Source organism: Elaeis guineensis, chromosome 10 (assembly GCF_000442705.2).
Source record: "Elaeis guineensis isolate ETL-2024a chromosome 10, EG11, whole genome shotgun sequence".
Lineage (NCBI taxonomy): Eukaryota > Viridiplantae > Streptophyta > Magnoliopsida > Arecales > Arecaceae > Elaeis > Elaeis guineensis.
The window spans coordinates 8,775,509-8,791,912 of record NC_026002.2 but is presented as its reverse complement, the minus strand read 5'-3'; the positions used below and the strand labels follow the sequence as shown (position 1 = coordinate 8,791,912).

The 16,404-nt window shown below is 36.4% G+C and overlaps 1 protein-coding gene across 1 annotated transcript; it reads left to right on the top strand.

Moving 5' to 3' along the window:
• The first annotated feature begins 879 nt into the window (after positions 1–879).
• On the top strand, positions 880–9,755 carry LOC105053488 (uncharacterized). The gene is made up of 10 exons (XM_019853241.3): positions 880–1,055; positions 2,346–2,486; positions 4,496–4,582; positions 4,698–4,823; positions 4,936–5,043; positions 6,607–6,747; positions 8,692–8,778; positions 8,909–9,034; positions 9,156–9,260; positions 9,373–9,755. Exons 1-10 carry the CDS (start codon positions 941–943, stop codon positions 9,444–9,446), a joined length of 1,110 nt encoding a protein of 369 aa, XP_019708800.1. The 5' UTR covers positions 880–940; the 3' UTR covers positions 9,447–9,755.
• The last annotated feature ends 6,649 nt before the right edge of the window (positions 9,756–16,404 follow it).

Below are 16,404 nucleotides of genomic sequence, written 5' to 3'. Positions count from 1 at the left end.
TTCTCTTCTCGAAACATTTGGTCTCGATGACTGTCTATTGACTTGTCACCTGAAAACTATAGTTTTGATGACGGCTAACATGTGACTTCTATTATCAGTACGTTTGGCATTGCGGCTTCTAATCTATCATTCCACTTGCATATTTATTATTATTGATTCAATCAAATGATAGACTTATGCTTGGAATAAATGACCCACAAAGATGTTCAGCTGGTAAAAAATGACCAGATTACCTTTGTTAGTTGGACCAGAGAAGTTTCAATTCAACATTCTAGTGCCAGAATGAAAAATATTCTGAAAATTTCTTCACCAAATATATGGTTTAGATTATAAAAATTTTAATTTAATGTTTAGCTTTATTACATCAGTGTTCATGCTTTAAAGAGTTTTTATCCCTTATCTCGGATAAGCCTTCTTTTTTAAACCGAGTAACAAAGCTCAAAGCAATTATTATGACATGATATGGATTCTAAATACAGAACAACATTACTAAAACTAATTATAAACTGATTTTTTTCTTTGAAAAAACAAAAATTCAATTCAAAAATAACTTGATTAATAGAGAGTTACAATCATGACAAACATGTGAGAATAAGAATTAGATTCTCCAAACTCTCATGAGCAACATCTGACTTGACTTACATATGACAAAATCTTTACATATGCCAAATATGTGCTGCCTTGTTCTCCAAAAGTTTCCAAGTCATGTATGGTGGAATAAAGAGGTAATATTTGGTCAAATTTATTCCTGCTTTCACACCTCGGTAGCCATATCTAAGCTCACATCTTCCCTTGAACTTATTATTTTAAGTTAATCTAGAATTCAAATTCCAGCAGATCCCAAGTCTAATAAATCCTCCTCCAAGCCACCACCAATTTCCTTCCATCCCACATCTTTGCCTCTCTTTCCTTCAGTCTGATTCATATCTGAACTCAGGAAATGGGCTGGGGTAAAGTAGTACTTGTCTTGGTGGCCTTCCAAGCCACCTCCACTTTGTTGCTGCAGAGAGCAGCTGCAGGAGACTCTCTTGCTCCACTTCTTGCCCCTGTTATGAGTACTGCTCTCATCTCTCTGTCCTCCCTTTCTGAACTTGTTTTGGTTTCTAGTTGTATTAATTGTTGCCGATCTTTTCCCATTGGATTCTGAGTTTATTGGTTAAAACTATATGAAACAGCCTTGCTTTCTTATATTATGCTCCAATTTGGATGTCTTATTGTTCTCCTCATATATGTTTTTCTCAAAATTTCCATTTTGGCATCAACCTGAGTGAACAATTCCAATGGTTGAACCTTCAACTAAGTCTTTTCTCTTGGTTTTTAATCTATTTATGACTTGAGATTTTGCCCCTCTCCTCCTCTCTTTCTAAACACACACACACACACACACACCCACTTGGGAAGTTGAGATTGTGATAAAATAATGGTTCTTCTGGCTTTTTGAAATTCTTTGCTTCATCAATTAAGGAAAGTTGAATGGACTTTCCTTTTACATCGAAGTTTTTCAGACATTTTTTTTAGTGGTGAGGTCTAATGATTTAATTTTTCTGGCATGGATGATGCCATTGTTCTTCAACAACTCAAGCTTCCTAAAGCATTCTTTTTGAAGTTTCTGATTTCTCCATAGAACTTGATCTTTAGTCTACATGGACACATTCTGGATTTTCGCCAGGTAAAATTTTGTGTTGTTGCATGAATGATTCGAGTCGAATTTTCAGTCTTTTGATTCTTCTCTACAAAGTAAAGTTCGGTCAACCTTTTCTTCTAATTTCTCGTTAATAACTCTTATGTTTATTTATGTTCTTCATGATTTCCTTCTCTCTGTAGGTTGTCTTTAAATGGAAGTTTACGTTGTTGCTTTTTCAAATTTAGGTTTTTTAGAAGAGCATCGATCCTTTGTGGTGCGGAATGCTATGTAACTCTCAATGGTGTTCTTAATGACCACTGTCAAGAGATGAATGACCATCAAACAACACATACTATATATGATATACAGTAAGTCTCATGGACTATCTTGTTTGATGGCCATCCTCCTGCTGATGGCGGCAATCGAGGGCTACACAGCACTTTGTAGTGTGGCCTATGCAAGGATCCTAATTGTTTCTAGAATCCAATATTTTTCCACTAAAAGAATCCTTTTAGGAGTCTCCTCCCTTCTTCCCTACTCTTGAAGGTTCTTTCAAACCTTTATATTGAAGTAGTAGTTCACATGATCTAAATCTTCTATTCTAAAATCTCTTGTTCGTTGTATCACCTGTATCTACTGTAGACTTCCAATACGTAGAGCCTTCTAACATGTTCTTTGGTGCATTGTGGCTTTTGTCTTGCTTGTATTGGTGATTCACTAGATGCCACCTGTAACAACGTTGAATGTGGGAAGGGGACCTGCAAGTCATCACTTAACTACACCTTTGGATTCGAGTGCGAGTGCAACCCTGGTTGGTCTCAGTTCCACGACTTCCCCTTCTCTCCCTGTGTCATCCCCAACTGTAAGGACTCTCTCTCTCTCTCTCTCTCTCTCTCTCTCTCTCTCTCTATATATATATATATATATATATATATATATATATATATATATTGTGTGTGCGTGCACGCGGACGCATATATGTATGTGTATTTGTGTGTGTGTATATTTGTATGTATGTATGTGTGTATCTATAGGTACAGTACATCAACATGGTCAGAGCCCGAGAACCAAATCAAAGGGAGTTCTATTTTTATTAAAATTAAGTGAGAAGACCCATGTAGGAGTGTATTTAGTTCGACATTGATTATTTATTAAAAAAATCTTAGATACTTATACAGATAAAAAATAAAAATAATATCTTTTAACTAATCTTTTTGAATGAGATATCTGGATCACTGACAGATGATATTATAGCCAACTCAGCTCGTAGCTGAAATGGACTAAAGGATGCTACAGTATGGGTTCATTAGGACTAACCATAAGTCGATTATGGTATTTATAAATAAATTTATACAGATTTAGGCCCTCAATTTGGCAAGAATGGCAGGATACAACTAGGTCATATAATATATCAAAGACTTTAGAGACCAACGGGTGGGGCTCAAGCAAAGGTTAAGTCAAAAAGAAAATTCTGCTTCATTTGGGTTCAATCTAAATTGGGGTCAGGTTTAAGTCTAGACCAAATTTCTTCCTACGTGTGTATTGGTTCTTTGGTCTGAGGATTGCAGACTGGTGGTTAATTAGATCTCCACAGTTTGCATTGTTGCTTGTAGGCTTCAAAAGCATAGCATGAAAAGTCTTGAGTTGATGTAATCAAAACTTGCACAAAGGTTGAATTTTTAGTTAAACTTTGGTGGCGACAAGGAATCAGCAGTGGGTTTCTATGTGAATCGATCGTAGACTTGTTTGGATGCACCAGCAGTGGGTTTCTATATCCTTTGATCATCTTTCACTTGTTTATTTAATTATTATTTTTCTTTGGGAGTAGGTGGCACAGAGGCCTCATCTATTCTCTTGTATCAACATGTGAGACCTCATCAACTAGACCAGTTTGCACTTTTTATTTCAATATTGGTTTCTACCAAAAAGCCAAATCTTATTTGGTGGAGTGCTTTAGTTCATAAAGACTGTTAGTATTTTTTCCATAACCCTCCCCTCAGGTTCATGGTTGACACTGATTTGCCACTACAAAGTGATGGAATATCAAAAATTAAGAGATGTATTTGCTTGAAAAATAGTCACAAGTAATTGGTAAATTTCTTTTGGTCGCATCAATTGTTTTATGGGCTCTCTGCTCATTATTAATTCATCATTTAGCTGCACAAGTTGGAATGTTTATGTTTATCATGCATTCTTAATTTAGATCTAATCAATTAATTGTTCCACAAGCTGGCTGACTTAGTAGTGGAGCAGTTCCCCTGACTAATGGTGTAAATTACTACCTCTCCATTTAGCCTATTGGCATGCATTTCTCATGTTCGTTCCTTTGAACTGGCAGTTCTTCAAGCAGCATTTGCCTTCACAAACAATTAAAAGCAGCTATGCTGTAGATGAACTATTTAATACAATAGGTTTTGAAATTATCTAATTTCCTACTTCACATGGTGGTCCAAGATTACTTTTTTGGCAAATGGTCCAAAACTACTAGTTCAACAAACACAAGCACAATGATATATTCGAATTTGCCATCGTTAACATTAAGGGGAGAGGATTAAGCTGCAAATTAAATGATGCCAGAAACATTCCTTGTTAAGATATCATGGAATGAGAAACAATTTTCTCGGAACCCTGCAGCTGTATTGTTGAATTTCTTCTGGTCGTTGGTCCAGTTAACTAAGGTTTCACTTGAGCCAGAAGACATTGCTAATCAAAACAGTTGTGAGATATAAGCTTCTCCATTGACTGAGGGACTTGAGGGATTAGGGGATAAAAATCTACCAAAACAATACAATGCACGTCAAACAGTTAAAAAAATTATTTTAGACTTCTAAGTATAGATCTTTCTTTATGATTTATAAGTTCTGCTTCCAGGTAGCATCAATTACTCCTGCTACAACAATTCTGAAGCTCCAGCATCCTCACCGGCACCTCCATTAACAAATACCTCCATCTTTGACCGTAAGCATCACCATCTTCTTTTGGTATTTTCTATTTAAAATTCAATCTTAATATTACTTCAACATCGAATACATACATCATGATGGTTCTTTTTTTTCCTCTTTATTTTCAATAGCATGCCTTTGGTCCTATTGTGGAGGGGGAAAGTGTGTGAAGACATCAACTTTCGACTACCGATGTGAATGCCAGGAGGGTTTCAGCAACCTTTTGAACGTAACCGGATTCCCATGTTACAAAGACTGTAAGAACAACATCATGAAAGAGAACAACGGATCAAAAGAAATAAATGGGAGAAAAGATCAGCTTTATTTGTTCTATAACTTTGTCCTTAAACTGTAATGGGGGTGTTGCAGGTGCTCTTGGGGCAGATTGTGCAAACATAGGGATCCCATTGTGGAATACTACTACATCCCCAGCTTCTCCTCCCAGTCTACCTAACAATGGCAGTTCATTTGCTGGAGGTAAAAGTAATTTTGTAATTAAGCTGATATTGTTTAATTCCTTAGTTACTAGTATAGCATTTTAAAATCAAGTGACATATTAAATAGAACACTTTATTGTATTTACTCAACAGATTCCTTTGCCCCAAACAGCTTATTATGGTTGTTCATATCGATGATTTCTCTCGTCATTGCTCAAGCAACATAGATAGAAGTCAGAGCATCAGAGATGAGATTCTTCATCTGATATATATGTAGACACTATTCATAAGATGTTTGTCCATATATAGATTAGATTTACACCATTGCATTGTTCATTTTTTTTGCTTATTTGAGATTTTATGTGAATGAGAACTGCGGTGAACCACACTCTGATGAATTTGGAGGTCTTCTGTTTCATCGATCCAAATTTTTGGATAGGAATAATGATTTGTATAATTTGGATAGATGTGTATTTGATAGAACATGGAGATAGCCCTGTAGCCTTTCAGTTGATGCTGGATTTGGAGTTATTTAAAATGATGATCGTATAAGTAGGTGTTTATGTTAATGCCAACCCAGGCAAAAGCTTCATTTTTAGGGTAGCACAAAAGGCTTCGTTTTTGAACCTAAGAAAAAGAACAAAAAGGCACATAAGTATCATAAAACATAAACAACAATCTTCATTTTGCTTTCCAAGAAAAACTGTTATATTTCCTAAGACCTTAATGACGAGTCAAAAAGCCGTTCTGCATGTTCTACATGTTGTATCTCATAATATACTCTACCTATGGCAAGCCATCGATCATATGGTGAACCCTGCACAAAAGGGATGAAATATTCTACAAGAGATGGTAATGCTTGTGATAAGCTTGCAATTTTAACTAATGGAAGCATTGAACTTGCTAACATCGAATCATGTTATAATCAAAGAAAATGGCAGAGAGTTGTGCATCCAAATATGTTTCACACGTCGTGGCGATTAGAGTAGCGAAGCAAATCCCTCCCTAATCCGGAGCGAATGCCATCCCTTTAGGAGGATGGCGAAAGGAAGGATGAGGGAACCAACGTAGCCACAACCACCTGCTCCCTAAAAAATGCAGGGTACCTCTTCACCTACCACATAATGACATGCAACCTCCAGTCAAGATTGAGAAGCAAAGATTCTTCAAACCACCTTGGCCTAATTGAGTAGACAAATAGAACAAGATAACTGGACACCATCCCCACTAACCCAGAGCACAGAGGAAAGCCACTCCATAACCTGTGGATCCCATCCCTCTAAGATGGTGGTGGGGTCTGACCTTAGAGATCAAGGTGATAGAGAGTAGATGGAAACATGACACCCACACACCCATGCGGAGAGATCAGATGTAAGCAGTGGTGCTCTGAGATGGGACGATCTAATTTTTTGTTAATAACTCTTCTGTTTAATTATTTATGTTCAAGTATAGTTCACATGATCTAAATTTTCTACGCTAACATCTTTTCTTTCCTTAGTATCACTTGTATCTACCATAGATTTCCAACAATTGTAAAGCCTTCTAACATGTTCTTTGGTCCGCTATGGCTTTTGTGTTGCCTCGTGTATTGGTGATTCACCAGATGCCAACTGTGACAACGTGGAATGTGGGAAGGGGACGTGCAAGTCGTCAACCAACAACACCTTTGGGTTCGTGTGTGAGTGCAACCCTGGCTGGTCTCAATTCCACTACTACCCCTTCTCTCCCTGTGTCATCCCCAACTGTAAGAGCTCTCTCTCTCTCTCATGCTTGTATTTATACATGTGTGCGGATGTACGTGTGTATGTGTGTCTAGGTACGGTGCATCAACATGGAACCAGATAAACTAAGACTTGGCCATATGATCCTTTAAACAACCAAAAAAGAAGATGACGACTAGGTCATATAATATATCGAGGACTTTAGAGACTTGTGAGTGGGACTCAAGCAAAAGGCGCGCTGAGAGCTAGGCCAAAAAAAAAAAAAGAAACCAGGAGGACAAGATTTAATTGAGTTAGGATTTGCTACGGTCAAGTCAAAAAGAAAATTCTCCTTCATTTGGTTTCAATCAAAATTGGGTTCATGTTTTAGTCTAGACCAAATTTTTATCTACCTTCGTATTGGTTCTTTGGTCTGAGGGTTGCAGACTGGTGCTTAATTAATTAGAGCTGCGAAGTTTGAATTGTTTCTTCTAGACTTCAAAAGCGTAGCATGAAAAGTCTTGGGTTAATGATGTAATCAAAAGTTGCACAAAGGTTGAATTTTTAGCTAAAGTTGGGCGGCTACACAGAATCAGCACCTGGTTTCTGTGCGAAATCAAACTTAGACTTGCTTGGATGCACAGATAATGCAAAACTGAAAATGTTCTAACTATTATTCTATATCCTTTGATCATCTTTCACTGATTTATATATTTACTAGTTTATTTAATTATTATTTTTCCTTGGGAGTAGGTGGCACAGAGGCCTCGATCATCTGTTCTCTTGCATCAACATGGAAGACTTTATCCACCAGACCGGTTGACACTTTTTATTTCAATATTGGTGTCTACCAAAAGCCAAATCTTATTTGGTAAAGTGCATTAGTTCATGAAAACTGTTAGTATTTTTTCCATCCAGCCTCCCCTCAGGTTCATGATTGGTACCGATTTGCCACCACAAATTGAGGGAATATTGAAAAAAAATTAAGAGATGTATTTGCGTGCAAAATAGTCAATTACAAGTAATTGGTAAATTTCTTTTGCTTGCATCAATTGGTTTATAGGCTCTCCGCTCATTACGGATTCATCATTTCGCTGCATTAAGTTGGAATATTTATGCTTATAATGCATTCTTAATTTAGATTCAATCGATTCATAATTCCACAAGCATACTTATTTAGTAGTGGAGCACTTCCCTTGACTAATGGTGTAAATTGCTTCCTCTCCATTTAGCCAATTGGCAAGCATTTCTCATGTTCATTCCTATGAACTGCTAGTTCTTCAAGCAACATATGCCTTTACAAAAAATTAAAAAAGCAGCTACGCTGTAGATGAACTACTTAATATAATAGATTTTACAGTTACATAATTTCATACTTCACATGGTGGTCTGAAAACTACTTTAACTCGACAAACATAATACAAGCGAACAATAAGATATTAATTACAATTTGCAGTCATTAATGTTTCAAAGGAAATTAAACATTATTGGTTCTCTTTAACGATCTTCTCCTACTGCGGATTGTCTTATACTTTAATTGTTCTCCACTTCACAACATTACGAGCAATGTCTTGGAGAAGAAAATCTGTTGTTGGGAGATGGAAGGTAGGGCTTTGGAACAACACCATCAACACAGACGTTTACATCTTAAGGGGAGAGAATTAAGCTACAAATTAAGTGACGGCAGAAACATCCTTTCCATGCTAAGATTTGGAATCTTGCAGGTTTATTATTGAATTCCCGTGGGACATGTATCCAATTAACTAAGGTTAATTTCAGTACTTTAGCCAGAAGACATTACCATTCGAAAGAGTTGAGAGATATAAGTTTCTTGATCGGTTGAGGATAGAGACTTGGTCAGCTATGCGACTTTCGGAATTAGGGGATAAAAATCTTCTAATATAATACAATGCATGTCAAACAGTTCAATAATCATTTTAGATTTCTAAGCATAGATTTTCTTTATGATTTATAAGTGCTGCTTCCAGGTAGCATCAATTACTCTTGCTACAACAATTCTGAAGCTCCAGCATCCTCACCGGCACCTTCAGTGACAAATACCTCCATCTTCGACCGTAAGCATCACCATTTTCCTCGTGTTTGTTTTGGTATTATGTATTTAAATACGATCTTAATATTACTTCAACATTGAATTAATATATACACTATAATGGTTGGTTTTTTTCCTCTTTTTATTTTCAATAGCATGCTTTTGGTCCTATTGTGGAGGGGGAAAGTGCGTAAAGACATCAACTTTCGACCACCGATGTGAATGCGAGGAGGGTTTCAGCAACCTTTTGAACATAACCAGATTCCCATGCTACAAAGACTGTAAGAACATCATCATGAAAGAGAACAACAGATTAAAAGAAATAAATGGGAGAAAGGAGGTGGCTTTATTTTTTTAATGACCGTGTTCTTAAGCAATAATTAATTAATTGCGGTGTTGCAGGTTCTTTTGGGGCAGATTGCGCAAACTTAGGGATCGCATTGTCGAATGCTTCATCCCCAACTTCTCCATCTAGCCAATCCGACACGGGCAGTTCATTTGCTGGAGGTAAAAGTAATTTTGTAATTAAGCTGATATTGTTTAATTCCTTAGTGACCGGCACAGCATTTTGAAATCAAGTGACATATTAATGGAACACTTTACTGTATTTACTCGACAGATTCCTTCGCCCCAAACAATTTACTATGGTTGTTCGTATCGATGATTTCTCTCGTCGTTGTTCGAGCAACATAGATAGAAGCCAGAGCATCAGTGATGATGAGATTCTTCTACTGATATATGGATAGTATTCATAAGATGTTTGTCTATTGATTAGACTTGCACCATCGCAATATTGTTCATTTTGTGTTATTTATTTGTGATTTTATGCAAATAAGAGCTGCAGCGAACCACACTTTGATGAATTTGGAGGTCTTCTGTTTCATCGATCCAAATTTTGGAATAGGAATAATGATTTGTATTTGGATATATGAATATTTAACAGAACATGGAGATTGCTTTGTAGCCTTTCAGTTGATATTGGATTTGTCTTCAGCATTAGCATGAGTTATTTAAATTGATGAACGTATAAGTAGGTGTTTGTGTTAATACCAACCTAGGCAAAAGCTTCATTTTTTTGGGTAGCACAAAAATCTTCATTTTGGAACCTAAGAAAAGAACCACAGACAAATAAGTATCATGAAACATAAACAACAACAATCTTCATCTTGCTTTCCAAGAAAAACTGTAGTATTTCCTAGGACCTTAATGACGAGGCAAAGAGCTGTTCTGCATGTTCTACAGGTTGTGTCTCGGAGTATATGCCTATTGCAAGCCATCATATAGTGAATCCTCCATATATAAGGCACAAAATATTCTACAAGAGCTAGTAATGGAAGTAACCCTGAGCTCGTAATTTTAACAATTGGAACCGTGGACTTGCCAAGATGGAATTATATTATAATCCAAGCAAAAAAGAAAAAAAAAAAAAAGGGGGGGGGCAAATGGCAGCGAGTCATGCATCCAAATATGTTTCACACACCATGGCAATGAGAAGAGCGGAGCGAACCCCTCCCTAATCCGGAGCAATACCATCCCTTTAGGAGGATGGAGAGAGGAAGGCAATGAGGGAACCAACGTAGCCAAATGCATTGTTGAGTAACCTCCATCAACAATATGGCTAAAGTTTAAGAATTTAAAAAGAATTAATGGGGAAGATATTATATATTAGATGACCATCTCTACTTGATTTAATCAGGAATCTACAAGAGCCTCAAAAAGAGAAATGTATTTTAGATTACCGTATTTCAATAACTTTCCTGCCTCTAAATTTCTTCTAAGGAAATGTTCCACTAAATGTTATTCCCAAAGAAAATGCAATAAGATGAACCAGTGAAATTTAGGAATACTACCTACCATCTGTCTATGGTTTGATCATCAGAAACTACCTTATCCTTCGAAACACTTTTTCACAGGAAGTGACCAAAGGATGGATTGTGATAACCCGGCCCAATTGGGCCCAAAACCAGCCCACAAAGCCCAAACGAAAAAAAAAAAAAAAAGAAGAAGAACAGAGGAGAAGACTCCTAAAGGGAGTCTTCTTCTTCTTTCACCGGCTCCCAATCGGAGTCGGAAAGAACCCCCTCAGCTCTATTTAAGGAAGAGAACCCTCCTCTCTCCCTCTCATCAAAGATCCGAGACCCAGTCGGCGGCAATCGTCAGAAAATCACCATGGAGACCCGACTTGTGCCCGTCTAATTTCTCGCCGGAAAGCCTCGCCGGCGTCGAAGGTAAGTCTTCTTCTCCTTCCTCTCTTCTCCCCTTTTCTTCCCGTGCCAGTGTGCACGCTCGCCGGCGACCGGAGTCGCCGGATTTTGTTGCGAAAGAAACTTCTATTTTTACCCATTTTTCTTCAATTTTTCGATGCCGGTGGTCACCGCCGACCACCGGTTTGGTCCCTCCGGGCCATGGGATCCTCGGCCCTTGTCACCGGCCACCGCCATGACGGCTGCGGCCCTTGGTCGGCCGAGCAAAGGAAGGGACCACATGGTCCCTGTTTCAGCCCAAGAAAACCATGGGAAGAAGAAAAGAAAAAGAAGAAGAAAGAAAAAGAAAAAGAAAAGAAAAAAAAGAAGAAGGAAGAAAAAGAAAAAGAAAAGAAGAAGGAAAAGAAAAGAAAAAGGAAAAAAAAAAAGGAAAAGAAAAAAAGGAAGAAAAAAAATAAAAAAAATAATATAAAATAATAGAACTCTTTCTCCTCTCTCTACCTTCTCTCTCCATTTTCTCTCTCTAGATTCTCTCTCTATTTTCTCTCTCTAGACCTTTTTATCTCTTTTTATGGATTTTATCTCTCTAGGGTCACACACTCTCTCTCTCTGATTGCATCATAGACCCTAGGATAAACTTGAGATGAAAATATGATGACCTGAAATTGCTCCAAAATTCGTGCAGAATTGGATCCCGATCCGATCTTTATTCGAAATTGATAACATCAATTATGGTTAATCCATATTAAGTCACCCTGATATGACCTCTGATGATCTCAATCATGATTGTCACTTTTGAAGGGATACGAAGATTCTCTCTCCACTTTCTCTCTCTACTTTCTCTCTCATGATTGACTTTCTCTCTCTAAGAAGGTCTATGAATCCTGTACTGAGTTATGCCTTCATCTTTTAAGGGCTCATATTGACTCTAACAAGATGATCCAAAGTTGCTTTGATATCCGTGCTATATGTCAACCTTATTTGATCATATCAAGTATCTTTCAAATTCATTATTAATGAACTCTATTGATTGATCTTGATCTAATCTGTGCTTCACAATTTTTTGATCAAGTCACTTGAATCTGACCCTCAGATCAGAGATCCTGAATTGCCCTAGTATCTGGATGGTCCGACACATCCGATCAACAGTCCTCTTTTCTTATGATTTAATCTTATTATATTTATGAAATAGAAATTGATGATGATTTGATATTTTAAATAGGATTAGCTGATTCTTCTAACGAAATCTGAAGATCTAAAATGAATGAGGTATGTAGATCTTACGCTCCTTATTTATTTTTAAATCTTCATAATTTTCATGCATATGATCTCTTATTGATGAAGTCATATTTTTCGTAAAATCAGGATCAGCATATGTGATATGAAAAAGCATATTTTATTATGAGCATTGATTTCATGAATATGTCTTATGAAAATAGCATGATTATGAAGCATGAGATTTTATTCTATGTATATGTATGATTTAAGAAAAAGATATAAAGATTTCAAAAGCTCTCAACAGCTATGAATGAACCCCTTCGGGAAGATCGACATCCGGAGCTAGCATCTACACGAAACATGGCCCTGCCAGCGGGTATAAAGTTGATACATGAATTAAGAACTCTGTCGATTAAGAAATATGATCTTGTCACGGGTATAATAGTGATCTTAGCACAAATATCTGTGAGTAATATTTTGAAACATGACATGAATGTATAATGAAAATGATTTACGATTCATGATTGTGAAATATACATGATTTATGCATGCATGATGAATTTATAACTTATTTTGTTATATGCTCTATGAAATACTTTATTTTGTATTATCTGTTATTTTTTAAATATTACATTACCATGAAAAACTTATGCTTGATCCGATAAGGAAGCGCAAGTTCTACTTACTGGACTAGTATAGCTCATATTCTTTTTGTTTTCTTTTTGTTTGAACAGAGAAATAAGGTTATGATCGACAAAAAGAATCCAGGCTTGAAGATCTGCATAGCAAGCTTGAAAATTTGGTAGCAGAAGTTTAGTTTATTTTAGAATCACGAATTTATAGTTATTTATGAATGTTGAGATTCGGGTTGGTACTTACTTTTAGATTTAGATGCTCTGAACCAATATTGGTTCAATTATTTGATGAATAATGAAACTGAATTTTTTATTTGTTAAATTTTAGATGATTATGATGGGTTGGCTTCGTGTTATCGTGAGCTCCATCTCTCGGTAGCATGGCCGTGTTATGTCTCGGATTTGGGATGTAACATTTTATAGTATCAGAGCTTAAGTTATAATCATTAAGGATTATGATATAAATGATATAAATGATTAGGATATGATAGAATAATATCAGAGCTTAGGTTTAAGATCATTGAGATTATAAAGTAATATCAAAACTTCATGTATGATCAATAGGATATGACCGAATGGAGTATAATGGATAATATCAGAACTTAAGATTATGATCATTAAGGACGTGATAGAATGATATAAAGTTTAGGTTATGATCACTAGAGAATATGACTTAAGTGGTATTTGAGCTTAAGATTATCATTATTTGGGATTGTGACTTTAGTGATATTTGAACTTGAGGTCAAGATTATGAGGAACATGATAGATATAAAAGAAAGGATTCAATAATTTGATTTCGAATCAATAGGTACTATGATGAAATTTATGCATAAGTGGCATATGATATCTATAATAGAATTGACGAGTTATATCTTAGATTCCAATTAGTAGGGCAGATTTGAGTACGAGAAGTGTTAACCCTGGAATAAAGTGGGAGATATTGATATGTTATGTTGGGTATATTTGATGACATTAGAATGCTAAACCTATATGGATAAAGGACATGATAACTTTGCTGATTTTGATGTTAATTTCTTTGCAAAGAAAGGTTGGTTTGGAAGTTGTCTAAATGATTGTAAGATAAATCGAAGGTTAACTCTAATTAATTCTAGACATATTGGATTCTTGAGGAGTGATGAAGCTTATGTAATAAGTTCAAACATAGAAGGTGGATGAAGATTTAATTTTGATATACTATGCCTAAGAGATAGTAATGACAAGAAAATCTTAAATTTTATCCTAAATTTTATATGAAATCTGAAAGTTAGATCTATCTTTGATTGATTTAATATACAAAAATATTTTTATTTTTGATAGACTTAGATAATTTGGTAAATTGAGATCAGAGTGCGCAGCAAAAGCGTGATGGTCTGAATTGATTAGAAATATTAATCCTTTAAATCAAAAGATATTATGAAATACGTTAGTTGTAAATAAGGAAGGATTTTACTAATAATAAATGGATGCTAAAGAGAATATCTATCTGATAAAAAAAAAAATCAAGGCAGTACAGGATAGACAGAAGAGTTGGCCAGATAGAAAAAGAAGAGAATTAGAATTTCAGATCAGTGATCATAATTTTCTAAAAGTATCACCTACAAAAAGTGTCATGAGGTTTGGGAGACATGGCAAGCTGAGTCTGCGATATATTAGATCTTTTGAAATTTTGAGCTGAGTAGGAGATGTTCCTTACGAACTCCCCTTACCATCGGATTTATCTAAAGTGCATAATATCTTTCATGTTTTACCACTAAGAAAATTTGTACCTGATCTAAATAATATGGTAAAGTATGAGCCATTGCAAGTTCATGAAGACTTGACTTATGAAGAGCTTTTCCTCCAAATTGTTGATCGAAAAGAGCAAGTGCTAAGATGACGCATCATTCCATATGTGAAGATTCATTGGAGTAATCATGAGAGAGAGGCCACATGGGAGCTTGAAGATGATATGAAGATGAGATATCCACACTCATTTGAAAATGAAGGTATGTTAAATTTCGAGGATGAAATTTTTTTTAAGGGGGATAGAATGGGATAACCCGGCCCAATTGGGCCCAAAACCAGCCCACAAAGCCCAAACGAAAAAAAAAAAAGAGAACAGAGGAGAAGACTCCCAAAGGGAGTCTTCTTCCTCCTCTCATCGGCTCCCAATCGGAGTCGGAAAGAGCTCCCTCCAGCTCTATTTAAGGAGGAGAACCCTCCTCTCTCCCTCTCACCAAAGACCCGAGACCCAATCGCGGCAATCGCCGAAAAACCACCGTGGAGACTCGACCTGTGCCCATCTAATTTCTCATCAAAAGCCTCGCCGGCGTCGAAGGTGAGTCTTCTCCTCCTTCCTCTCTTCTCCCCTTTCCTTCCCGTGCCGGTGTGCACGCTCGCCAGTGACCAGAGTCGCCGAATTTTGTTACAGAAGAAACCTCTATTTTTGTCCGTTTTTCTTCAATTTTTCAACGTCGGTAGTCACCGCCGACCACCGGTTTGGTCCCTCCGGGCCATGGGATCGTCGGCCCTTGTCGCTGGCCACCGCCATGATGGCTACGGCCCTTGGTCGGCCGAGCAAAGGAGGGGACCACATGGTCCCCTATTTCAGCCCAAGACAATCGTGGGAAGAAGAAAAGAAAAAGAAGAAGAAGGAAAAAGAAAAAGAAAAGAAAAAGAAGAAGAAGGAAGAAAAAGAAAAAGAAAAGGAGGAAAAGAAAAGAAAAAGAAAAAAATAAAAAGAAGGAAAAAAAAAAGAAGAAAAAAATAAAAAAAATTATATAAAATAATAAGACTCTCTCTCCTCTCTCTACCTTCTCTCTTCATTTTTTCTCTCTAGATTCTCCCTCTATTTTCTCTCTCTAGATCTTTTTATCTCTTTTTATGGATTTTATCTCTCTAGGGTCACTCTCTCTCTGATTGCATCATAGACCCTAGGATAAACTTGAGATGAAAATATGATGATCTGAAATTGCTCCGAAATTCATGCAGAATTGGATTCCGATCTGATCTTTATTCGAAATTGATGACATCAATTATGGTTAATCCATATTAAGTCATCCTGATATGACCTCTGATGATCTCAATCATGATTGTCACTTTTGAAAGATATAAAAATTCTCTCTCCACTTTCTCTCTCTACTTTCTCTCTCATGATTGACTTTCTCTCTTTAAGAAGGTCTATGAATCCTGTACCAAGTCATGCCTTCATCTTTTAGGGGCTCATATTGACTCTAACAAGATGATCCAAAGTTGCTTTGATATCCGTGCTGTATGTCAACCTTATTTGATCATATCAAGTATCTTTCAAATTCATTATTAATGAACTCTATTGATTGATCTTGATCTAATCTGTGCTTCACAATTTCTTGATCAAATCACTTGAATCTGACCCTCAGATCAGAGATCCTGAATTATCCTGGTATCTGGATGGTCCGACACATCCGGTCAACAGTCCTCTTTTCTTATGATTTAATTTTATTATATTCATGGAATAGAAATTGATGATAATTTGATATTTTAAATAGGATTAGCTGATTCTTCTAACGAAGTCTGAAGATCTAAAATGAATGAGGTATGTAGATCTTACGCTCCTTATTTATTTTTAAATCTTCA

Bases quoted from the DNA above. Each gene is read 5' to 3' on its own strand.
- LOC105053488 (XM_019853241.3), top strand. From the start codon at position 941: ATGGGCTGGGGTAAAGTAGTACTTGTCTTGGTGGCCTTCCAAGCCACC. The intron at 1,056-2,345 runs GTACTGCTCTCA...GTGATTCACTAG, and splicing joins ACTTCTTGCCCCTGTTATGA to ATGCCACCTGTAACAACGTT. The intron at 8,779-8,908 runs GTAAGCATCACC...TATTTTCAATAG, and splicing joins AAATACCTCCATCTTCGACC to CATGCTTTTGGTCCTATTGT.